Source organism: Nestor notabilis, unplaced genomic scaffold (assembly GCF_000696875.1).
Source record: "Nestor notabilis isolate BGI_N333 unplaced genomic scaffold, ASM69687v1 scaffold1460, whole genome shotgun sequence".
NCBI classification, from domain to species: domain Eukaryota; kingdom Metazoa; phylum Chordata; class Aves; order Psittaciformes; family Psittacidae; genus Nestor; species Nestor notabilis.
Genome location: NW_009911361.1, coordinates 17,496 through 41,226, shown reverse-complemented (window position 1 = coordinate 41,226; position 23,731 = coordinate 17,496). Strand labels below are relative to the sequence as shown.

The following is a 23,731-nucleotide window of genomic DNA, read 5'->3' as shown; positions in this document are numbered from 1 at the left end:
TTTTACAGTGAAATTCTGTCCTTGGGCAAAGAAAAGAGAAATCTGCACTTGTTTCTCTGTTTTATGTGTGTCCCTCTACTTTCAGAATGCTGCAAAAGGACTAATTGATCGAAGGCAGAATGATCAAAGAAAGATTTCTCAGGGAAGGTTGGTTCCTCGTTCTGCTGGTTTTGAAAACTCCAAAGAGAAGCTCTCAGAACAAAAAGAAAACTTCGATCCATGTAAACACATGGATACTTTACCTAAATGCTCCCCTTCAGGTGGTGATGGTGGCAGAATGTCTCTTAATACTTGCATGAATGTTTGTGAAAATGAACTTGGAAAATCATTCCTCAAGAAACCAAAAGAAAATGATGTTCCTTTAAGAATCCATCTACCAGGATCAGGAAATATAGACTCAAAGCTAAAAAATCCTGTTCAAGAAATGAGGGACCATAAAGTTTCATTTAAACCAGAATTTAAACTGTGTGGACTGCGTCCCCCTCTACTACGGGCTGTATCATGGGATAGCTTGGAGCCTGGACAGAAAGATAAAACACCCCTAAAATTACCATCTGAGGAAGATAAAAGCTTTGTTGTTGGTAACAAATCCAGCAATCAGTTAAAAGCATTCAAAGACCTTCAAATCCAAGTTCAACCAGTTCGAATGCAGAAATTGACAAAGCTCAGAGAGGTGAGTCCCAGTCATCAATCATATCCTGCTTTCAAGTTATTTTCCTATTTTACTAAACTTTTGATTTGCTTAGCATTATTTTTATCATTGCAAGAAACATACAGTACTGTAATGGGAAACAGTTTTAGCAAAATTAATACAGAATTGAATCATGTTTCTACTTTTCAACTTTAGTAAATTGTAACCTGTAGCTAAAATCCATGGAATTGTTCCACTTCTTAGTTGTCTTCAAATACACATCAACTGCACTGTGGTATTGTCAATGTGCACATATATGCATGTGCATATGCTCTTCCACATGCAGGTTTTGGCCCCCAGAAGAAAAAAATATAGTATTGGTGTCAATAAAGTGGTAATTGCTTTCATTATGACAGAAAGGTGAGTCTAAACCACAATACATCTCATATTTGCATTGTCTACATGACCTATAAACAGGACATAGTTGATTAACAATCATGTCATTTGTAAAATGTACTTGGGAGTAAAGTGATCTATTTTGATTTCAAAAGAGTATTTTAGATCTGAAGGATTTTTCCTTCCTTAGGATGTAACAACATTCTTTTTAGAAGTGTCTTTTATGCTCTTTTACTTCCTTTGCTTCCCTGTAATATGCTTTTTCTGCTCCTTCAGAATTGTCCTCAAATTCACAGGCTCACACAGTATATTGAGTAATTCACAGATACCTGTATGAGTGGGATGAGACCTGTGTATGAACAGAAGTCTTTAACCAAAGTTTGGAGACAGTTACTATACTCTTGTTTAAGTGCTTACAAAGTCTCTGCATATCATAAACTATTTGTAAACTTTCTTTTGATTTAAAAATCACTTCCTTTTTTCAGCTGAGTGGGTTTGAGTCCTTTATTGGTTGGTATTCTCCCTACTAAGGGCAGTAGTCCTGTATTTCAAGAATACTAGCTTTTGCAATAGCATTACATTTGCAAGTCTCGGGTTAGGAAATTGCTTTGGTATGGTTTTTTTGCTTATTGGAACATTCTCAGAAAATGTCTGTGTCCAGGGTTGTAAAACTGAGTATCTGAGAGCAAGGGCAGGTGAAGATTGGCCAGGCTTACTGTTCCTAATTCTTACATCATGCAAATGTGTCAGCTTCTTGAAGAGTAGACTTGGACTGTGAAATTTATAAAGTAATTCATTGTTAAAAAATGTCTAAATGATTGGTAAAAATTAAGAATTAAACCCTAATAATTAACCAGTGTACTGAAAAAAATAGAAATGAAATGATAACCCACCATCACAAAGCAACCCCCATATGTATAGCAAAAATTACTTTGAAAGGAAAAAAAAATAGTAGTAGTTACTTTACTTAACAACCTAATAAGACTATTTTCTTTGACTTCCAGTAGTTAATACTTTAAGATGAACATGAGGCTGACAGGTGAGGACCTGAAATTCTGTACTTTTGTTAATTCATTCCCAGTGTATTTCTTGGAAATGGTAGCTTAGTTATTCATGGTTTCCTATTTATATTACACACATATTCTTAGCATATGTGTACTGGAAGTCTTGATTATACAGACACTTGAGCCATATAATTTTGAAAGTCCTAGAAGGTGTTAAGCACAAATAATATTTAGAATCAGAAAAATAATACGTAATACATTATTCTGGTTAGGTGAGATTTGAACTCTGTCTTTGGTAGGAATTGCCTACTTATTAGCATATTATTAAATATATTTGAGAATATTAAAGTAGAAAATCAGAAGATGAGTAGACTCTTCCTTACCGGTAAGGAATAGAAGCAGGATACAGCAATAGTGAAGTATTAGCTTGCAGCTGTAGCATGCCGAGCTTCAGTGTGAATAAATTCTACTGATTGAGTCAAAGTTGTGAAGTCTTATATATCTGATTTTCTGAAATCTCTGTCCTTTCTGGGGTACTTAATTATTGCTATGGCTATATCCAAAACTGTTTTTTTTGCTGTTATTTACTAAAACTCTCATTTACCAAAACTCTATTTTAGCTCTTGAGTAATGGGCACCTGTTGCACATCTCTGTCTGTATGACCAGGAATTTTTCTAAATAAGGCATGTATGAAATTTGAAATTTGTAATATTTAAGATATTGTGTTTGTGAATGTGTCCATGCAATGTAGCATGTGGCTATAACAATATAAATATCTTAATTCTGTTTATTAACTGAAATAAATGTGTAGTGTTCACATGGCAGGGATATTTAAATTGAGATTTCTAGTAAAGTTACTTAGAAATGTTACTGTTTTTCTTAACAGGAGCATATTTTGATGAGAAATCAAAATTTAGTTGGACTTAAACTTCCTGAGCTTAGTGAAGCTGCTGAACAGGAAAAAGGTGCAGTATCATAAAAGCTGGAATGAGCGTCTGTTATACACTGATTTTTATAACTGACTAATATGGAAAAAAAAAAAAAGGCATTTTTCGTCAGTTGCATTAACTGTGTAATGAAGCAGTCATGGAGAAGGGTAGTAAATGATGAATAAGAGAGACTAGTAGTAGAAGTACCTGAAATTCTTGATGATCTGAGGCAAGAAGATACTTGTAGGTGTTGTTACAACCAAATTTAAAGATGCATATTTGGAACAGGGTCTAGCTTGTATTTAATAGGTGGAGGACTCTCTCAAGTTTCAGCCATGCTCTGAAAAGAGTTTCAGCAGTGATGGGTTTAATGGATGTGACCTCTGCAAGATATTCTGGCCATAAGGGGGAATTTGATCCTTGAAAGTATAAATAAGAGATGGAATGCTTTATTCCTGCTTTATTATTCTACTATGTGTGTGGCAAATATTGAAACGGCATGTCCACTTTCAGTCCACAGCTCTACATCAATGTGGATAGGCAAGTGTAAGGCCAGAGAGGAGGCATGAATGTGATTGTAAGATTGCAAAAATACACCTAGCAATAAGTGGGTGGGGGGACACTGAGAGAAAACCCACGCTGAGAAGGGGGGGGGGGGGGGGGGGGAGGGGGAGATTTAGCTCAATTAGTATGATTTTTAGTAAGAAAAAGGCTAAAATCTCCACATAAATGAGGAAACAGAAATCTGGAACCACATATTGTTTCAAATCTAAAACAAGCAAATGAGATTTGATGCCTGTATGCTGCATCTAAAAAGATTCAGAATAGAAATAAAGAGCAAAGATATAATCCTGAGGATAATTCAACAACTGGAAGAACTAAATAGCAGTAGCTCTGAGTGATCAGTTGAAAATATTTGAACCAAACCTGTATGTTTGTTTGGAACTAGTTAAGTCAGAACTTAGCTTCTTCTCTGTTCAGAGTGTTTCTAAGGCCACATTAAGTGAAATGGAGATGATTAATATGAAAGGAGCTGAACCTGATTATCCAAGATATGATCCAAAGACAGTTTCCATTTTCCCTAATACTGTTCATTTTGCTAATTCATAGATATGCTTTGGGACTGTTTCATAAGGCCTTAGAGTTTCTGTCACACAGGGAGAAGACAGAGATACTACATTTCATGTTATGTCTGGAAACAGACTCATCTTGAGACTGAATGAAACAAGATTAAAAGAGACTTCTTGTCTTCTTCCTGTATATAGTAATTATATCTTTGAATTCTGAGGTATGGTAATATTATTCCTGTCACTATGCTAATTTATCGTTTCCCAGAAATTATTTTGCAGGCTGTGTTTAAATGTAAAACAGTTGCCACTTTACCAGCCTGTTACATAATTTTGGCAGATTTGAAACTTCTGAGGAAACTGTTATGAAAAGCAAAGCATTAATTTATCCAGCTTTTCAACCAAGATCTCATGAACCTCACAAGCTTTTTTTGAAGTCTAGTAACTTATCTAAATGATAGCCAGAACATTAAGAGTCAACTCCTTGTCCTTGCTGAGGAAATTAAGTGAGGGGTCAAATCCTTAGTTCATTTGTTAGGGAGAGTTACTTCCTTACATTGTCATAAAAGCCACCTTGTAATTTTTAACCAGAGTAGTAATTTTGGTTAAACAATAGGAAATAGCCAGATACTTCATAATTACTATTATGAATCAAATATACTGGCTCCATCATGTTTTGCTCTCCATGCCAAGTTATTGTGATCATCTGAGTAAACACAGCTTTGCATCTACAGAAGTTCAGATAAGTGGATATATTAGATGTGGAGACATTATGGTGTCAGGCTGGCTTTTTATGGGGACAGACGTGACTGTTCTTAAGTAAATACTGAAATTTTTATGCATGGAACTAAAGTGCAGCTAGAAAGAATCTCCCATTCTTTTCTGTCTTTCATTTTAACACTCTCCACTTCATAAAACTTGAACTTTGTCACACAGTTTGTTTTGCAAATTTTAAGAATCTTTCTGTTACGCCAAACATCAAAAGAGCTGTACAAAGATATCTTCCCAAGTCTGAGATTCAGACTGAGAAACCTGACTTTCCTATCGGAGAGTCCTTCACTAAGTTCTGGCAAGACAGAAGAACGTAAGGAATTACTACATATGAAATTAAATACAATTTAAAAAAATTAAGTACCATGAATTAAAAAAAAAAAAAGAAGAAGTATTAGCTGTATCTTGGTCCTTCTGAAAGTGGCAGAAGTAGAGAAGGTAATTATAACCTTTATGTCCTGTTTCAGTGAACATGCACTGCAAACAAATACATGGTGAGGACTCATTACTATAAACTGTGCACAAACATCTATAGCATAGTACTAGACTTCATCTTGGCAGATAGCATTTGAAGCCTTAGAAAATCACAGTACTCTTAAAAAAATCTAATCTAAAATATTCCAGAAATTATGTAACTGTACTGGTAAAGCACAAATGCAAAGAGTTAGGTTAGATATTCCAGTAATGGAATTTCGGTTCCATTTGAATTCTAGGAAAAATATTAATAAAATAATTATTTTTCAGTGCATTGGAAACTCTCAGAGCACTTACTAGTTCAGTCTTTCTTCATAAAGGATGACAATTGTACTGATTACTTTTGTTGCCAGTGCTTGAAAGGAAGACAGGGAGTAAAGGAGAGGTAAGTGATGTATCACCATATGCAATAAAGGAACTATCATTCTGCATGAAGGGATGGACCTTTTCTTGTCACTTTGCTCCCAGTAGAGCTGGGGTGAAAGCCTCATTGACTTTCAAATGATACAAGCTAAAAGGTCCTATCTGGGTCTGATATACTGCCTATTAATAGTTAATGCATGACTTTTCAAATAACATAAAAAGGTTCTTATCCAAAAATGTCTTTAGGCCCTTCACCTCTCCCTTCCCCCACTGAAGAGGAAGAGACAAAGAATAGCTCTGATGTCATGCCCAGCATTCCTGATGTATTGCTGCGAAAACTACGAGTGCACAAATCACTTCCAGGAAGGTAAAAGCTCATTAGAAGTAGAAAGGCATCATCTGGGGAAGGCACACTAATGGTTTCCAGTGGACACCCTTTATGGAGTTCCATTCATAGGGAATCCATATAAGTAGCGACTGAAAACATGCAACACAGATTTTTTGGAAAAATTTGGGCAGTGCACAAACTTTCAATAACTGGCCAACTTTTAAAATGAATTTGTAAGTTCTGAGTAAAAAGTCTGAAGCTTAACTTGAATGCTACAGCTACATTTTTATACTGATTTTTTCCACTGGTCTGTCCACTCCTGGTTTTCAGGATTGCTGCTGCATATATAAATTCATGTCGAAAATGTTACTATTTCTTTCCCCCAGAAAAGTGATCAGGTCAGATAATGCTTTTCAATGGTAAAATTTGGGCAGGGAAGAATTCTGCAGTTTTTCTGCAGGTGACGATTTTTTAGGGAATTTGAGTTTATTTTGCAAATTCCCTGATTTTTTCCTGTGCAAGACACTGACCATATTTTATTTTGTATTACATTAGAATAAAGCTAAGCTGCTTCCGTATTTCTGCATAAACCATTTCTTTGAGAGAAGTAAAAGAAACAAGCTTTTTTTCTTTTTTGTCTGTTTTTGTTTATTTGTTAATCATTAAAACAATTCCAAACATATTTGGCCAAAACTATTCCTAAATTCACCCATATGTTTTTATACTATGAATACCAGAGGCCTGCAGTCATTTGAAGCAGTTAGTAAGTGTTCTCTGTGCAGCTGGAATAAATACTTAACATTTGTTGTGAAGGAACTGTTGTGTAAATGGATGTGTGAGGTGAAGAAGTTCTAAGAGACCGTTGCTTCATTGTAATCAAATACTGAAGGGAAAAACAATTCCATAGCTAAGTACAAAATAGGTAAATGCTGAACTGGCTTTGAGGATCAGATAATACACAGATCTTCTGTTTTTCAGGTCATATTCTCTAATCAGCTTAACCTATTGAATAAATACACACCTTACTTGTCATTCTTAAAACAAATTTCTCAGAACATTCCCAGTAAAAGGCAAGACATGAATTTTACCATTCTGTGCTGTGTTATATGACACATGCAGATGCTCAAACTTTCTTCTAGGACTATTCCTTCTAGTAGGCTTCCTCCTAGAATAACAGTAACTGATATGAGTAATAATACTTTAGGCGCAGAATGGTTTTCCAACACAGGGAACATACTGGGCTCCTTTCTTCTAGTCACTTCTCTACGTCATCTTACACAATGAGAAAAATCTGCTGCTCAGTGATGCCACATGGATTGATTTCTATATTTGGGATTAATGATGGAATGAATATTACAGTAGTATTTTAATTTAAACTTGATTTAATTAACTGTCCATCATATTTGAAAAATCATGGCAGTCAGGTGAAGTTCCTGACAACTGGAAACAAGGAAGTATAACCCCCATTTTCAAGAAGGGGAAATGAAAGGCCTGGGAAATTGCAGACCAGTCAGTTCTCATGTCTGTCCCTGGTGGGATCATGGACCAGATTTTCCTGAAAAGCATGCTGGGGCACATGAAAAACAACGAGGTGATTGGTGACAGCCAACATGGCTTCACTAAGAGGAAATCCTGCCTGACCAATTTCATGGTCTTCTATGATGGAACTACAGAACTGATGGACAGGGGCAAAGCAGTTGACATCATCTCCCTGGACTTGTGCAAAGTGTTCGACACTGTCCCACATGACATCCTTGTCTCTAAACTGGAGAGACATCAATTTGATGGATGGTCCACCCAGTGCATAAAGAACTGGCTGGATGGCCGCACACAGAGAGTTGCGGTCAATGTCCAACTGGAGACGGGTAACGAGTGGTGTCCCTCAGGGGTCAGTGTTGGGACTGATCCTTTTCAACATCTTTGTCGGTGACATGGACAGTGGATTGAGTGAACCCTCAGCAAGTTTGCTGATGACACCAAGCTGTGTGGCTCGGTTGATACGCTGGAGGGAAGGGATGCCATCCAGAGGGACCTGGACATGCTTGTGAGGTGGGTTGATGCCAACCTCATGAAGTTTAACCAAGCCAAGTGCAAGGTCCCACACCTGGGTCAGGGCAATCCCAGGCACAGCTACAGGTTGGGCAGAGAAGTGATTTAGAGCAGCCCTGAGGAGAAGGACTTGGGGTGTTGGTCAATGAGAAACTCAACATGAACCAGCTTTAGTGTGCACTTGCAGCCTAGAAAGCCAACCATATCCTGGGCTGCATCAAAAGAAGCGTGACAAGGACACAGTCACGTGGTCAAAGGACCAAAGGAGGTCAAAGGAGGTGATCCTGCCCCTCTACTCTGCTCTCATGAGACCTCACTTGGAGTATTGTGCACAGTTCTGATGTCCTGAACATAAGAAGGACATGAAGCTGTTGGATCAAGTCCAGAGGAGGGCCACGAGGATGATAAGAGGACTGGAGCACCTCCCATATGAAGACAGGCTGAGAAAGTTGGGGCTGTTCAGCCTGGAGAGGAGAAGCTGCGTGGAGACCTCATAGCAGCCTTCCAGTATCTGAATGGAGTCTACAAGAAAGGGACTCTTCATTAGGGACTCTAGTGGTAGGACAAGGGGTAATGGCTTTAAACTTAAACAGGGGAAGTTCAGGTTAGATATAAGGCAAAAGTTCTTTACAGTGAGGATGATGAGGCAGTGGAACAGGTTGCCCAAACAAGTTGTGAATGCTCCATCCCTGGCAGTGTTCAAGGCCAGGCTGGACAGAGACTTGGGCAACATGGTGAGACATCCCTGTCCATTAGCACAGGGGTTGGAACTAGATGATCTTAAGGTCCTTTCCAAGTCTAACATTCTATTATTCTATTCTTATGATTTTATGAATTTTCTGACAGTATCATGCCTGTACAGTGCATGATATGTATCCGCTGGCATCCACTAGAATTTGTATTTACAGCTCCTGTTGTTTCTTTCAGATGTTTCTCATCTCTATTCAGTTGTATAAAACTGAACAGCCTCTGATGTTTGGGAGCAATTACAGGGAATAAGAACCTGTATATTCAAACACTAAGGATGACTGCCTTTAAGTGAAATATTGCAATATAATGTTGTCTATCTCACTTTAATTTTTTTTTTTTTAATATATATATATTGTATTCTATGAAACTGCATTTTGGTAACTTTTTCTAGTTTTTATATAGTCAGTAATCATTCTTGTGGTGCAAAACTCATAAAACTCAAACATAAATGTTGTCAGTGTCAGAATAATTGTTAGCTAACTTCTAACAAAATTAGCAGCCAAAACAGAACAGTTCAGTAAACAGTGAAAACTTTGAATTCTGTCCATCTGTGATTATCTGTTAATGGAAGGAAAATGGGTAAATATAATAACCCAAAGTGTAGCATATTAAGTCACCCACAACTCCAAAAGGGTAACTTCTGTCTTGCCCTTGTACTCCCAATTTATCACAATGCAGTGCAGATAGCAGTATTTGTGGTGGCCAGAAACTTGGGTATGTTTTTGCCAATACTCAGGAGATACTCTGCTGTGCTTAAAAAAAAACAAACCACCACACAACATGGGGTTTAGCCATAACAAGTACAATTTAATTAATTAAATACTAATTTCACCAAAAGAAAGCATAAAATATTTATGGGGAGGGTGTTTTCTTTTTTCTTTTGGTTCTGGTTAAATATTATAATAGCTCAGTTTTTAGAGACCAAAGTAATTAAAATGTGATTTTTACTTGCTTTTATTTCTAGCTCTCCTCCACTTACTGAAAAAGAAGTCGAGGTAAGTATGTTCTTAAACTCCTTATTTTAGACATATGCCTCAATTTCAAGTGGTTACTGTAAGCCTAAAAGTTGCTACCTGAACCAGGTAATGGGATTTTTATTTCCTAAAAATGTTTCTCAGAAAAAAACCATATTGAGCACAATCAAAATAACAATTCTGTGAAATATGAGCATTGTTGGAGGCAATATAAACTGTAGGAAGAGTAGGAATAAACAAAACACTGGTTTGTGCATTCATCGTAGTGAAATACAATTCGTTACAGAAATTATTGTAATGTAGATAAAGTAGTAAAGAAATAGAGATTAAATGAGACAAGAAATTAAGCGAGTTTAATTGCATTTTTGTATTGGCCAGTAGAAGCTTTGGGGCAGTTCTTGATGTCATCTTGCCATTAGTTTACATACTTTTTACTTTTTTTTTGGTAGGTTGCTCTTTAGCTTGCTGGCTTTGTTTCTTCTTTTTTTCCACATACCAGACAAGAGAATGATCTTTATTTACATAGCTGCAATCTAATGAAACTGTTGGTGCCTTTTGCTTTGCAAAGTATTTGTCCTAAGAAATAATACGTCTGGTGAAGAAAGAAACCATATTTAACAGTAGAGGGAAACAAAATAAAAATGTTAGCACTTAACCTTTTGCTGGCTTCAGTGGTAGGTGTTTATCCCTTAGGTAAAACAATGCTAATGGTGAGCTCATCCTTGGATTTCCTTTGCACAGGCTATCTGTTTAAAAACCTTGGGGACCCTTGGAGGAAGTCCAGCTAGAAAAAAGATCCATTGTGATTCTGATACTTCTGGTAGACTACTTCCTTCATTGTGTCTCTCTGCTCTACTGATCTAGAAAAACATTCAGAAAAGAGGCAGCAACGCCTGTTGAATATTTATTCATATTTTAGAAGTAGTAAAGAGAAATGATTTTTGAAAAAAAAAACTAATTTAAAAAGTATTTTAAATTTTCTCTTTCAATACTTGTTTAAGCACCAAAGTTTCTTAAATATATACCTTGTAAGCTGTTACTGAAAATGACATTACTGTGATGCTTATTTAAAAATGCCTTTTTCTAATCCAAACAGAATGTATTTGTACAACTTTCCTTGGCCTTTAGAAATGATAGTTATACCTTGGAATCTAGAATTAACCAAGCAGAGAGAGAGAGAAATCTTACTGAAGAGAATGCTGAGAAGGAACTGGAAAGCTTTAAAGCAGCCATTACGGTAAGAAAATAATTCTTCCATCTATAGCGTTCATGGAAGTATGCACACATTTGAAATATGTGTGGCTAGGTTTGCTTATGCCTGTTGTCAATTCAGCCCCAGAACTTTGTTTTCTACTGCCTGAGCTCCTTCCCATGATCTGCATACCACTCTGCACAGGAGAGAGCATTTTTTGCCAGCGGGCCACCGTTGCTGGAAATGCATGGAGGATGTTCTCCTCTGTCTAGCAGATTTCAGGAATAAATACTATGAATTTGCTGTTAACTACTTGGAATAAGCCTGTGACAAAGCCTGTTTGGAACTGCAGTTTGAACACTGATCCATGGTCTCCTGAGCAAGACCTTCTTTAGCACTAAATTTGAAGGGTCTAGTTAGGGGAGATAATGAAATGACCTGAAGCCTGAGACCTGAGATTTGTGACTTGAATGACTTCTTAACTGCAGATAATAGAAGACAATACAGGAAAGGAGACAGCAAGAATTACTTAAGGAATGCATGCAACCTCAGGATCAGGTTATGGGCCTTATTACACTTTAATTCCAGCTGTCCCTGACCTTCTTTTATTAGCAGCAGTTTTCAGTCCTTCTTGCCAGCTTTCTCTGGATTTTCTAACTGAAATGAAAAATATGTTTTTGAGATGTGTTGATTTATGTGCTGCACGTGTTTTTGTGCAGATAGGAAGGGATGCTTAGTTACCATGAAGCTAAATGAAATACCTGTACACCCAATTTGCATATTACAAGGAGGTGCTGCCTTACTTTTGAGAAGTAGGAGAACATGATTCTCCCATTTTCTTTCTCAAGAACATCATCAGGTAAAAAAGGATACAATTAAAAAAAGATTGTTATATTTGCATATTTTAATCTCGAAAATAATTACATCTTTTCAAAAAATATTTACATCTTTTCAAATCTGTATTTCCAGATTATTGTTGCTGGGGGGGGAAAAAAAGAGATTTTAATGTTTTGCTGCTCTTCACTCTGCTCTCTGGTTAGAGAGCAAGCAGAAACAACCTGTTAAATCAGGGGTTTCAGACTGAAAAAAGTCTGTTAGACTTGATGTGTACATCTCTTAAGAATCCCTAGTTAGGCACCAAGGATCATGTTGCCAGCATGCAACAGATATGATTAGCTTTTTCCTCTTCTGTGCAGTTCACACGCTACAGTCTGGCTTTTACAAGCTTTCTTACACAGTTTATAAGAAAGTAGAAACTGCCATTCATATGAAATCTTTTGTTCTATACAATGGAATAAACTAACAAGCAATTAAATTAAGTGATGGCTTCTGTATAATGTGTATAATATTAGACCTCGACTTGTTCCAATCTCAATACAAGGTTATCTTCATTTCTGTAGAACAGGCACATTATATGGCTCAATGACAGTGTTACTGGTCTTTATGGGTTTTTTTAATCAATCTTGGCATAATTGATGTTTTATTAAAAAACCCAACTTCAAGAGAAAGCTGATTTACACAAATTTCAGATTTGTTCAAGAAAAAAAGCAAGTTACTGTTGCCAAGAAAAACCTGAGAATTTTGTGCATGTGTTTCTCAAACAGATTCTTTTATGCCTTCATGGGTCTTACAGTTGCCATTTGATTTACAGGCCATATTTTTTTTTTATTACTCTCTTACATTTGAAATTCTTGAGACTATAATTTCTTATTTTCTAAATAAATGAAGTGTCATGGAACTGAGAGAACATGAATGGCCGCTTTAACACCTTGGGCCCAGCGAATTAAAATGTTCTTTGTGTTTTGGCAATAATTTGCAATTAATAATTCAAATAACCTTGGCATTTGTAAAGTTCACAGGTAGCCAGGCATGAGCCATCATTAATTTCAAAAGGAGAAGTATTGCAAATGTGTATAGCCCTCTTTAACTCCTTGGAAGGTCTGCCTGCAGCATGCAGCACTATCTAGGTTATCTATGGTAACAGTGACGGAACTCCTCTGGGACTAATCTGTAGTCCATGTGTAGTTCTGCCTAGACATCTCTACCCTGCTTCTATGGCTCAGGCTACTTCATCGGAACTAAAAGTGGCAAGATATGATGATAAAACTTCTGTATTTTCGCTTCAGTCTTCAGCTCACTTATGGCATCATTATGAACACAGAGAAGCTTACCAGAAGCTATTGGAGGATATTGCTGTTCTGCGGCGTTTAGCTGCTAGATTATCTAGTCGTGCTGAGATGGTTGGAGCTGTTCGCCAGGTAAGAACACCCTGCTGTCTAACACATATCCTGGCTGCACATGTTCACTCTTTCTCTTTTTCAGTCATAGCTGGAGGTAATATTATCTCTTTGAATTTTATTTGCCATAATTTGACATTTATTATAATGTCAGAGAACACACCATTTCAGTCTGGAAATAGAATTCAAAAAGAAGATTGCCCATGAAGCTGTTTAACATCTGTGCAATAGGAGCATATATATTATTCAGAACTATAGCTGCATCACAAGAAGCTTATTTAAAATCAGTGCAGCATGAATAAGAAAATTTTTCTGGGTCAAAAAGCTCATCTACTTCAGTCACCGGCCTTTGGCAATAACTTAGTCAGGCAACTATATTAAGAACAGAGCAAGTATAAATGAGAACACAGCAATATCCTCCCAGATTCAAGACTGTTGCCTATGCCCTCGGAAGAAACTGGACTGATGTCAGTGACTAAGACCTTTGAGGGTTTTAAAACGAATGTACCTATACAACATAACTAGAAAGATAGGCACACAGACAGAATGTAGAAATATATGACAAAATAAATTATAACGTTCTGTGGATATATATGAATGCATGTACATTTATGTTTAATTAGCTTAAGAATTTTCAGACATGGAGGTACCATATATTTCTTTAAGAAATACCAAATATTTCTTTAACAGCTATTCCAGTTTTAGCCCTGACAGGGAGCATGCACAGAGGCAAATAGTTTGTTTAAGAAGTGTAGAGGTTACCTAGGTATTTCCCTCTTTTCTTCCTTAGGAGAAGCGTATGTCAAAGGCAACTGAAGTAATGATGCAGTATGTGGAAAATCTGAAAAGAACATATGAAAAGGATCATGCTGAACTAATGGAGTTCAAGAAACTTGCCAATCAGAATTCTAGCAGAAGCTATGGGGCATCTGGTAAAAAAAAAATCAACATTTAAGGGTTTGTCTCGCCTCTATACAGAGAGGTGTCGCTGCTATTAATGATAAAAGGTGAAGTATTGTGAAACCTGTTCATGAAGTTCTGATCTACAGGAGTAGTTTTCAGAAAGTTACAGATGTAACTATGAAAATATTTCATAAAAACCATACTTAATGCTATAGGACACTAATTTAAAATCCTTATCACTTAGCAAATTGTGGTGCAATCCAGTGACATTTCTGTTGGCCTCTTGCACATACACGTAGCTTGCACAGTTTTAATGCAACTGTGTCTAGATGAGAGATGATGGCAGAATTTCATTATTAAAAAGTCTTTTTCTTTTATTAACCATTTCTTTCCTAGTTTGCTGGAAACTGAAATATGAGTATTTTCTTTTGCAAAAAGTTGTATATGGAGGCAGAACATAGTAAAGATAGTAATGGTTCATTTTTTTGCAATTATTTCAGATTTCTTCTGCAGGTGTAATTGAGATCAGAACCGCGTGACAGATAAATATGCAGTCACTACAGACTTTGTATACATGTACTACATCAGAGTTTGAAATACAAGCAAGAGCTCTGTGATTATTATTTAAATAGATACTCATATAGTGTAAGACTGTTCTTTATCTACTGTTTTTTTGCAGAAGATGGAGTACCTCGTTCATCTAGATCCATGTCTCTTACGGTTGGAAAGGTATTTCTATAATATTAAGAAAATGAACATTTTATGTAGTGAAATTTCTTTGTCTACATACACTTACTTTCATAGGCTGTGTTCAGAATATAGTGCTGGTAAACATTCAATATTATTCATGCAAGTGCTTAGTAATTTTGGATCCATGATTAAGTATGACTTTGTGCAATAATAATAATGTTTGCTGTGGAACCATAAATAATAAAGGGACCTATTTATTTAAGAATAATTGTATTCCAGGCCACAAACCTGTGAAGAGAATGGCATAGGTCCTGTGCTTTATTCTAGTTCCTCAGTGAGGAAGCTGAACACAAAACTTAGTAAGTGATTTGGGGTTCCATGATCGTACCCCAAAACACTAGGATGGACTGCCTAACATGGCTGCAGGCTCCCCAGTATAGTTTTTCAGGAGCGCGTTAGATAAACCTCTGTCATTAATGAATAGGCATATTGGCTTTGTCTAGAACTGGGATTGTGAAGTAGGTAACTCCTTCTATATATTTACTAAATCTGTGTTTAACTCTTTTCCTGTATGGTTATCTAGAGCAGAATCTTAAAGCATTTGGATATGCACTAACACAAAGTTGTCAGATGCTGTAAGTGCTTGGATTTTTTTACTCGGTTAGAAACACAGATTTTACTAGGTGTACATCATTGGATGAAACAATTGCCAATTTACCTAATGACAGCAAAAACTTAATGATCTGTATTTCAGCTAGAATATATTGTGTACAGCTAGCATGTGTTTATCATATAAAGAATTTCCATGGTCTTTGGGAAACGTAAGCGTTTGTTGCATGATGCTAGATAGACAGCTAGCAACTCAAGGGTGGGGGAGAAGGCTCTGTTCTTTTGCAGAGGGAATGGCTGTTATAATTTGTGGGTTTAGAAATAATTGTGGGTACAGCATATCATAATGGGTACATAACAAGACAAGAGTTTCATGTATAACCATTATTATTATAACCATTGCGACACTGGCACTTTTTTCCGTATTATTATACTTCTGGTTTAAGCAAGATAATAGCCTCTAGTAAGAACTGACAATATCAGTTCATTGGTATTGTTGTGTGACTTAGACTAGGCCTTCAGTGTAGAAGGAAAAGAGTAGCATCCCTGTACAACACCTCATTTCACACTTAGCACTTGCCATACCAGTCAGTACTAGAGGAAGTTTTGAGGAAAACTACAGCTGTAACAGCCATTTATCTTAGTTTTGCTTCCAATTCTCCTTTCCCCAGGGCACATTAACCTACCTCTTTGCCACCCCTGTTAACTTGTGGAATTGTTCTTCAGTCTATCTTGTTGCATGATTAAAAAAAATAAATTGTTTCTCACAGAATATGCCTCGGAGGAGAGTCAGTGTTGCTGTTGTTCCTAAATTTAACTCCTTAAACGTTCCTGGTCAGTCACCAACAGCTTCACCTTTACCTTCAGTGCCATCCCAGGTAAGTAAACCCTGCATTTTAAAGATACTGCTTTTTGTTTTAACCTCTTTTGCATAGGACAAAGCCATAGTTACTAAAAAAAAAAATAAAAAAGAAATAAGCCCTTCCATTGTTCTGACTCCATCCTAGTGAAGGGGATGGACAAAGGTAATTCCTATTATATAGGGAACATATGTCTTCAGAAACTGCCTCCATAAATAATCACTTTGGACACAGAGCCAAGTAAGGCCAGCTGGTGATTCAGAATCATGAGACATTAGTTGAGGCAGTTTGCATTTTAATCTGTAGTAGCATACTGGAAAGGAGCAGTAAATATAGTTATCACCTGTATGAGAGAAGTTTTAACTAGAAACCATAGAAGATGGTTGAGCTGCTTCTCTTCATTGCCAAAAAGTCCACTAAACAGAAAAACATGTAACTAATGCACAGAAATATATGTGGTACAAATTTAGATGTTCTGTGATGGAACTATAGTGGAATTATCAGCCTCTGTCTTGATTTTTTGTTTATAAAATTTTAATAAATTAAATTCTATATAAATACTTTGATGGAAAACTCCAAGGCATACCAACTTTTCAGAGATGAGCTAGGATAGCTCATCATAAAAAAATTATGTGATTTTCTGTTTAAAATGTAGGGCTCATTTAAATGAGGGGTTTTGCTGAGAAGCTAAATCCATTGTGGTTTTAAGGAAACAATCTGTTTGTGCAATTTAGGTATTATGTACTCAGAGTCAATTGTTTTAGAAATGAAGTGTGTTTGTTTACCATGATTTATTATGATTAAGTTTTGTTTAAAATTTTCCATTGAAAACTCAGCTAGCAAATTAATGTTCCTAGGATAATATGGAGAGAAGCAAATAGAGTAATTTTACTGTTATCAAATATATAATGAAAGACTTTTCTTGGGAAAAACAAACAAGATGGAAAGGAATGTCACAGAAAACTCTTTATAGTGTGCAAGTCCACTCTTTACTCTCATTAGTGGGAGTAATTTAAAAGCTCCGTATTAAGAGCTCTTGCCCTTGGGTGTGGGAAGACAACCTAAGCAGCACATTGTCATTTCATTGAAGACTCATTTGAAATTAATGTGACATTTATTGCTGTTTTTCACTTACAGTCTGAGTCACCTAGTAATGGAAGAAGCAATCTAACATCTACTCCTGTTCTCCCAGCACTTTTAGAAAAGTGAGTTTTGTGTAGGTCATCTCATTACCTATTAAATCCTAGTATGAAATGAAAATTATATAATTTCTACCTTTCTTAATAGAAGTTACACCAAGGTACTGAAATCAGCAACACAATATTGGTTTAGGTTGATTCATGGTCTGGTAAATGTGTTTTACTATGTCACCATCATATTGTTCTTTTCATGTTCAAAGAGTTTACAGGCAGTACCTCAGAGCTATATTGAGCTTGCTATGATCATTAAAACTTATCAAGTAAAAAAGGCAGCAGAAGATCATGCATTTATACTTTCGAGTAGGCCTGTCTTCAGAACTTGACAAATTAAGAATATGACATAAAATGCATGTGGCTGGGTTGTGGGGTTTTGGGGTTTTCTTAAATATATTTCCCAGAATAAATTAATGCTATACCTACAGTTGACCATGACTAATCCTGGGTATGATTATTCGTTAACTTGACTATCCCAGTAATAGAAGTTTGTGTTCTGCCCTTGCCTTTTCAACATGGTCTGGCTGGTAAGAATCATATTTTGAAAATATTATGCTATCCAGTGTCATGTATCTTTTTAAATTTACATGAATAAACATAATATATAAAATTCAACAGTATAATTTATCATAATATTAGATCAGCAAAATATTGCTGAAGTCAAAACAATTATTACAGACTAGGAATTCTTTTTTTAGTATAAAATGAACATTCAGCTAAATTAAAGCATTAGGTTTGAGATTTTAGTTTTAACATCCTGAGACTTTAGTTATAACAGGCAGAGATGTTTGCATTTTAAAATTAAAAATAGAAATACAGAAGAGGGGTTTTTTTTAGCCTGGTAACAAGCAAATACCTCAATATGTATCTGTTTTCTAGTACTTACAAATTGCAAAAATATTTTTTGTTAAAACAGTTGCCGTTTTGACTCTGTATCACTTACCACTAGTGTAGATGTCCAGACTAGATTAAGGTGTGCTGTAGTTATCTATTTTCCAGAATAGTTCCATGAGTCATTCTATGGGTTTAAATAGTACTACTTTCAGAGCAAAACAACAGTTACATGAACAAAGCAAGCAGGTAATTGATCTGCCAGAAAGCACACACATATACACATTTCTGGAAAGAACTTTTTAACTTCTTTCAGCTGAAATTCATGTAGACCTGTAATTTAATTCTATACAAGTTATTGAAATATAAAGCCCCTGCAGTAGTAGAATAAAAAGGTGGGCAATAGGAAAACATGTGAGACTGGGATGAGAATAGGAAGGCATACCTAAGCTGTTCTACCAGGTCTTTGTAAACAGTTACTGTTATGGAGACAGGTACTGTTGCATTTGCAAACCCATGTGTGTATAATCTGCCTAGAGAGCACCAAAGAAAAATTTGTCAGGCACTTTTCCAAATATTTATCTCTTTCAGGAAATGTTGCACATTCTAAGGAAGTTGCTTGCTGACATTTCAGAAGTAAAACTTACAAAAACATCACACTGATTGTTGTTGTTGTTGTTACTACTACTACTTTGGTTGTTTAGACTGTTTACAATATCACAATAAAATATCTGCAATACTAATTTAAATTAAAGTCTGTTAGGATGCTTTAAACATGCAAATTAAAAGCTTTAAAATATTTAGATCTCACATCAGTACAGAATATTGAATTTCACACATTTTAGATTAGTGCTGAGGCAGGACAAAATTTATCTTATGTCTTTATTTTATCTCTTTACTAAGAATGAAAATATGCAGCAGTTTGAAAAACAAAACCAGTGAGCTATGGCACTAGATGTTACAAATCAACAGAACTCTGTAAGATTTAGACCATCTTTTGACACTGTATAGAAGTTCTGGAAAACAAACCAACCAAACAACGAAAAAAAAACCACCACACCAAAACCAATACCCCCCAAAAAAACCCAAAAAATTTACCAGTATCTCTTCGTGGATCTTAAGAAAAAAAATCATGTCATCAAGTAATAGAACTTTAAATTCAAGTTTGGCATAAGTTTGTATGCATGAGCCAGCTGCTATAGTAGTGTAAAATTAAATAGTTCATCAGTTTTGTATATTTAAGCAGTTCAAGCTTATACTCAGGATTTGTTTAAAGCCCAAGTGAAAATAATGTGAATATGACTTCTTGAGAGAAAATCAATTGCCCACAGATAGTGTCAGTCAGGATGTATTATTCTGCCATTGATTTTAGTGCCAGAAAAATAAAGCCTACAAAAAGGGTTAGATTCAGGAAGTTGAAATGGAATCCACTGTTGATCCATTGTTATTAAGCATTGTATTTAATAGATTAGCTAAGTCATGTCTGAATCACTTAAACTCTTTGTCCCAGCCTTAAATAAATAAGGCCAGGTGAGCATTGCAGAGAGAAAACAATATGTAATGGCTTATCTTCAGGCTCAATTCTCATGGCTTTCACTTAGGAAAAGTTTCAGTGACAAATGCTATGTGTGTGTTTGTATTTTTTTAACCTATACATCAGTTCAGTGTATCAAGTCAGCAGAGGGGAGTACCTAAAAGGCACATAAGAAAAATGTTTTGTTATATTAGTATTTGGTATTATTTCTATTATTTTTTTCTGAAAAGAATAGGCTACAATTTCTAAGATGATTTTTATAAAGTTGCAAAAAATGTTTTCAAGAATAGCGAATAAATGCCATGGATAAGCCAGGAAACAAATGCTCTTGTCTTTTTTTAAAGAAGAAACAAAACGCAAGTTCTAATACCTTAGAAACATATTAATTACTGTTCTTAAATTACAACATTTTGAAACTAAAATATTGCTCAGTGTTTAATTCTTCTCTTCTGAAAGACATTTTATTTCTTTGATGCACATTAAAGAAGAAAAATCACAAGTCACAAAATTGTGTGTGTTTGTTCTTGTTTGGTGGTGTACTACAAATAAAATATATTTCACTGGTGTCATTTTCTATGTGACTGTTTTGTTTGTCTTGGCAGTGGAAAGAGTCATGGAGAGCCTGACTGTGAAACCTCTGCTTCTGTGCTGACACAGAGTGGGTTGGAAGAGATCAATCCTGAAACTAAAGCCAAGATAGAAGAGGAAGCATATAACAAAGGGTGTGAATATTTTATGTGCACTAAATCTGTAAACATGTGCTACGAGATGAGGGTATATGCTTTTATAATGTAATTTTAAATGCAAAATGGCTGGCAATAAAGAAGAGCTCCTAGAATATAGTCGTAATTGAAGAAATGTGGGAAACAATGCAAGTGAACTTCACTCACTGCATTTGAACAGTAGCAGTTCACTTTCATCTATTATAAATGTTAGCCAGACGGTAGGAGGACACTTACATCAGAGATTCTGAATTGGGTGGGTGTTCTTACGTCAGTAGTGTTCAGCTTCATGATAGGATAATCCAAAACAACTTTCTAAAATGTTTATTCTGAAAAGTTTAGATGGAAATCAGTAAAGAGTAAGTATCAACCCTTAGAGTAAATTTGTGTTGTCTGAGTAGCAGAGTGCTTTACACAGCATGTTTTGGGGCACAAAAAGCTGTTCTACACAGCTTTGGCATCTGTTTCTGAATGTCAAGCAAAGACCTTTGTAATACGTGAGGAGTAAGGCAGAAATTTTGGTAATCTGCAGAATCGAACAAGCCATCTGTCTTTAGCATTGATTTGCATTTATTCTGCAGGAAACAAAAATATCTAGAGAGTGTTTGAAATGACTGTAAAATAATACAGAAATACTTACCAACTCCTTTACAAAGCAGAGAAGTTGAGCTCTGCTGAGGACTATAAGCTCTTTCAAGATGACAAGTTTGGTAACAGAGCTAATGTAATTCTCTATTAAGGAAGGGTGGCTGTCTGCGTGATGTACTTATGTTCTTCAGCCTATTTACTCTTGCCCAAGTGCTGCAACACTGCTAGTTGTGTTTTACGGCAAGTGACATGAAGATGATTTTTCATTGCATAAGAACAGGCTTATACAGTGTGCTAGACTAAGAAAAATGTTCTGTGTGTTAAAGTTATCAGGAAGGCTTGAAGAAAACCAAAGAACTTCAGGAACTGAAGGAAGAAGATGAAGAGACACCAAAAGAAAGTCCTGATGAACATGAAGAAAGTGAAAATGAACATGAAATAAAAACCCTGAAAAGCAGGTGAGACAGTTGTGTAATACGTCCATACAAGAGAGGCCACTTTTTTTTCTGTTTGTGGCACCCAATGAAGTGTTTTGTACGATTATCTTAACATGCTTCCTTCCAGTGTAAGAAACTATTCTTGAAATAAGTGTTTTCACAGTAACGCATATTCTGAGATAAATAACATAGTTGCAAAATGAAAAACTTTTGATATTTCAGCTAAAATTGTGTTGACATCAATATGCTTCATCTTGATGGGGTTTGGTTTTGATTTGAGGGAAAAAATATTCCACAAAATTTCTTTAGATGCCAGAATGTATCCTCAGTAGGCATGTGTAGTCTTACAAAAGTTGTAATTCAGGAATCTTATGCCTGTAGTTGTGCCATATGTCATTCCCAAAGGGTCTTCATGGATTAGTCTTTCAGTACATCTACAAGGTGAATACAGATTAAGACAAGCTCCTCACCTATGTTGGACTTGGTCTGGCTTGGACAGGCAGGTGCTTGCTCTCTCTGCAAGCTGTCTAGATGCAGCAGAACAGTATTATGCTGGAGTTCCTGCCTTTCAGTAATGACATTTATAGCATTCATCTGTACCCAGTGTTCTCTGTCTGAATCATCTGCTTGTTGTCTTACCTGAAGCAAATGATGCCTAACTAGAAAACTTTTCTGAAACTTTCAGCTTTTCTTAGAGTTAATTATCGAGTCTCCTCAGTGGTTCTACCACCCACTTCAATACACCTGCAAAGTCCTTCATTATAAAAGCAATGAGAGTCTTGCATTAGAGAGGCATTGCATGCTAGCCAAAGCAAGTAACATGTCCAAACCCAGGCTGAGGTAGGGACCTGTACCTGATCCAGAAGAATTAATTTTCATTCCATAACCATTATGGTTATAAACATCTGCTAATTTGAGATTTCAGCCTTGTTCAGAGAGGATGCCATCTCAGTAGTCAGGAAACTCTTAGGAAGAAATGTTTACAACTTGTTATAATGTTGAGTTTACTTGAGCAAGCTATGAATAGTACAGAACTTTACATCATATCAAGCTCTGAGATTGCCAGTTGACAGGTGGGAGAAATAGAAATCAAGTTTATGGTCTTCAGCTGTCTTGCAAATATCACCCACATCTGAGTGTACAGCTCTTCTTAAAAGAACTTATTGTCTGATTATTCTTTGACAAGGTGTTTGTATTTGGAAGAAAAGTGGTGCATCATACATCTATCCATACATCTATGAAACGTCTCAAACTGAAAAGCTTAAGATAATAAATTTGCATGTGATTAATATGTAACAGTTTTCTTTTCATTTTACAGCAGACTTGAAGTTATCATTAATTATTTACATATACTGTACCCCAAACTGTGTAAACACTGGAATGTGGTATGGCTGATAGTGGCTGCAATAATAATTTTCGCTGTGGTGTTGGGAATCTACCATTCATACAACTCCTGTGATGAAAAATCAGAGGGACCTGAAGGGAAGGCTAGCTGTTCTGCTGCCCATCAGTATTCCTGGTGGAACTCAGGATTTCAACAAGAGCAACGCACTGAATAATAAAGGAACAACCATGTATTTACGGTACCTGAGCAAGTATGCGTATTAGAACACTGTTGTTAGAGGTAGTGCTTAGTCATCCTTATAGCTGTTAAATGTGGCCTGTTAGACCAGAGTTACTCCACACCGTCAGGTTTGGGGATACAGTGTGAACATACCTTACCAAAATGACAATCTGATAAATAATCCTATCTGTCCTTTTATTGTAAATGACTGATACAAATAAAGGAATACTGAATCATGATAAGGTTGTGGCTGTAATCAGCCATCAGCAAGACATTTAAAAGAATGGTTTGCACAGGACAGTGACATCTCTGCTATGACTTTGGAGAAAATCATAAAACCTGCATTTGCAGTTAGTGCTTTGCATTTCCTGAATTTATTACTGATTATTGAAGTACTAATGGCATTTAAGTCCTTTGGGTTTCGAGAGTTTAATCAGCTTCCCTATTCATGATTATTGGGTAGGTAGAAATAGAAGCTCTTTTACGGAAGGTTATGGTTGTATTATCAGACTAAATGCCTTACTGATAAAGTTATTTTGTAAGAGGAATTATCTGTATAATTATTTAAATGGAAAACTAAGTACATGCATAAATGTGTTTTATGATATACTTTAAGAATGGGACCACCACTTTT

The 23,731-nt window shown here is 36.0% G+C and overlaps 1 protein-coding gene across 1 annotated transcript in view; it reads left to right on the top strand.

Moving 5' to 3' along the window:
- MRVI1 (murine retrovirus integration site 1 homolog) overlaps positions 1-23,092 on the top strand; it is a gene marked incomplete at its 5' end in the record, with an annotated part of 32,639 nt that extends 9,547 nt beyond the window's left edge. The window contains 13 exons of the mRNA XM_010014255.1: positions 86-673; positions 2,919-2,997; positions 5,883-6,003; positions 9,728-9,758; positions 10,834-10,974; positions 13,056-13,187; positions 13,957-14,098; positions 14,749-14,798; positions 16,139-16,246; positions 17,366-17,433; positions 20,389-20,508; positions 21,423-21,554; positions 22,852-23,092. Of these exons, the coding sequence (XP_010012557.1) occupies positions 86-673; positions 2,919-2,997; positions 5,883-6,003; positions 9,728-9,758; positions 10,834-10,974; positions 13,056-13,187; positions 13,957-14,098; positions 14,749-14,798; positions 16,139-16,246; positions 17,366-17,433; positions 20,389-20,508; positions 21,423-21,554; positions 22,852-23,092 (1,953 nt within the window). The remainder of the gene's footprint in view (positions 1-85; positions 674-2,918; positions 2,998-5,882; positions 6,004-9,727; positions 9,759-10,833; positions 10,975-13,055; positions 13,188-13,956; positions 14,099-14,748; positions 14,799-16,138; positions 16,247-17,365; positions 17,434-20,388; positions 20,509-21,422; positions 21,555-22,851) is intronic.
- Between the last annotated feature and the right edge of the window lie 639 nt (positions 23,093-23,731).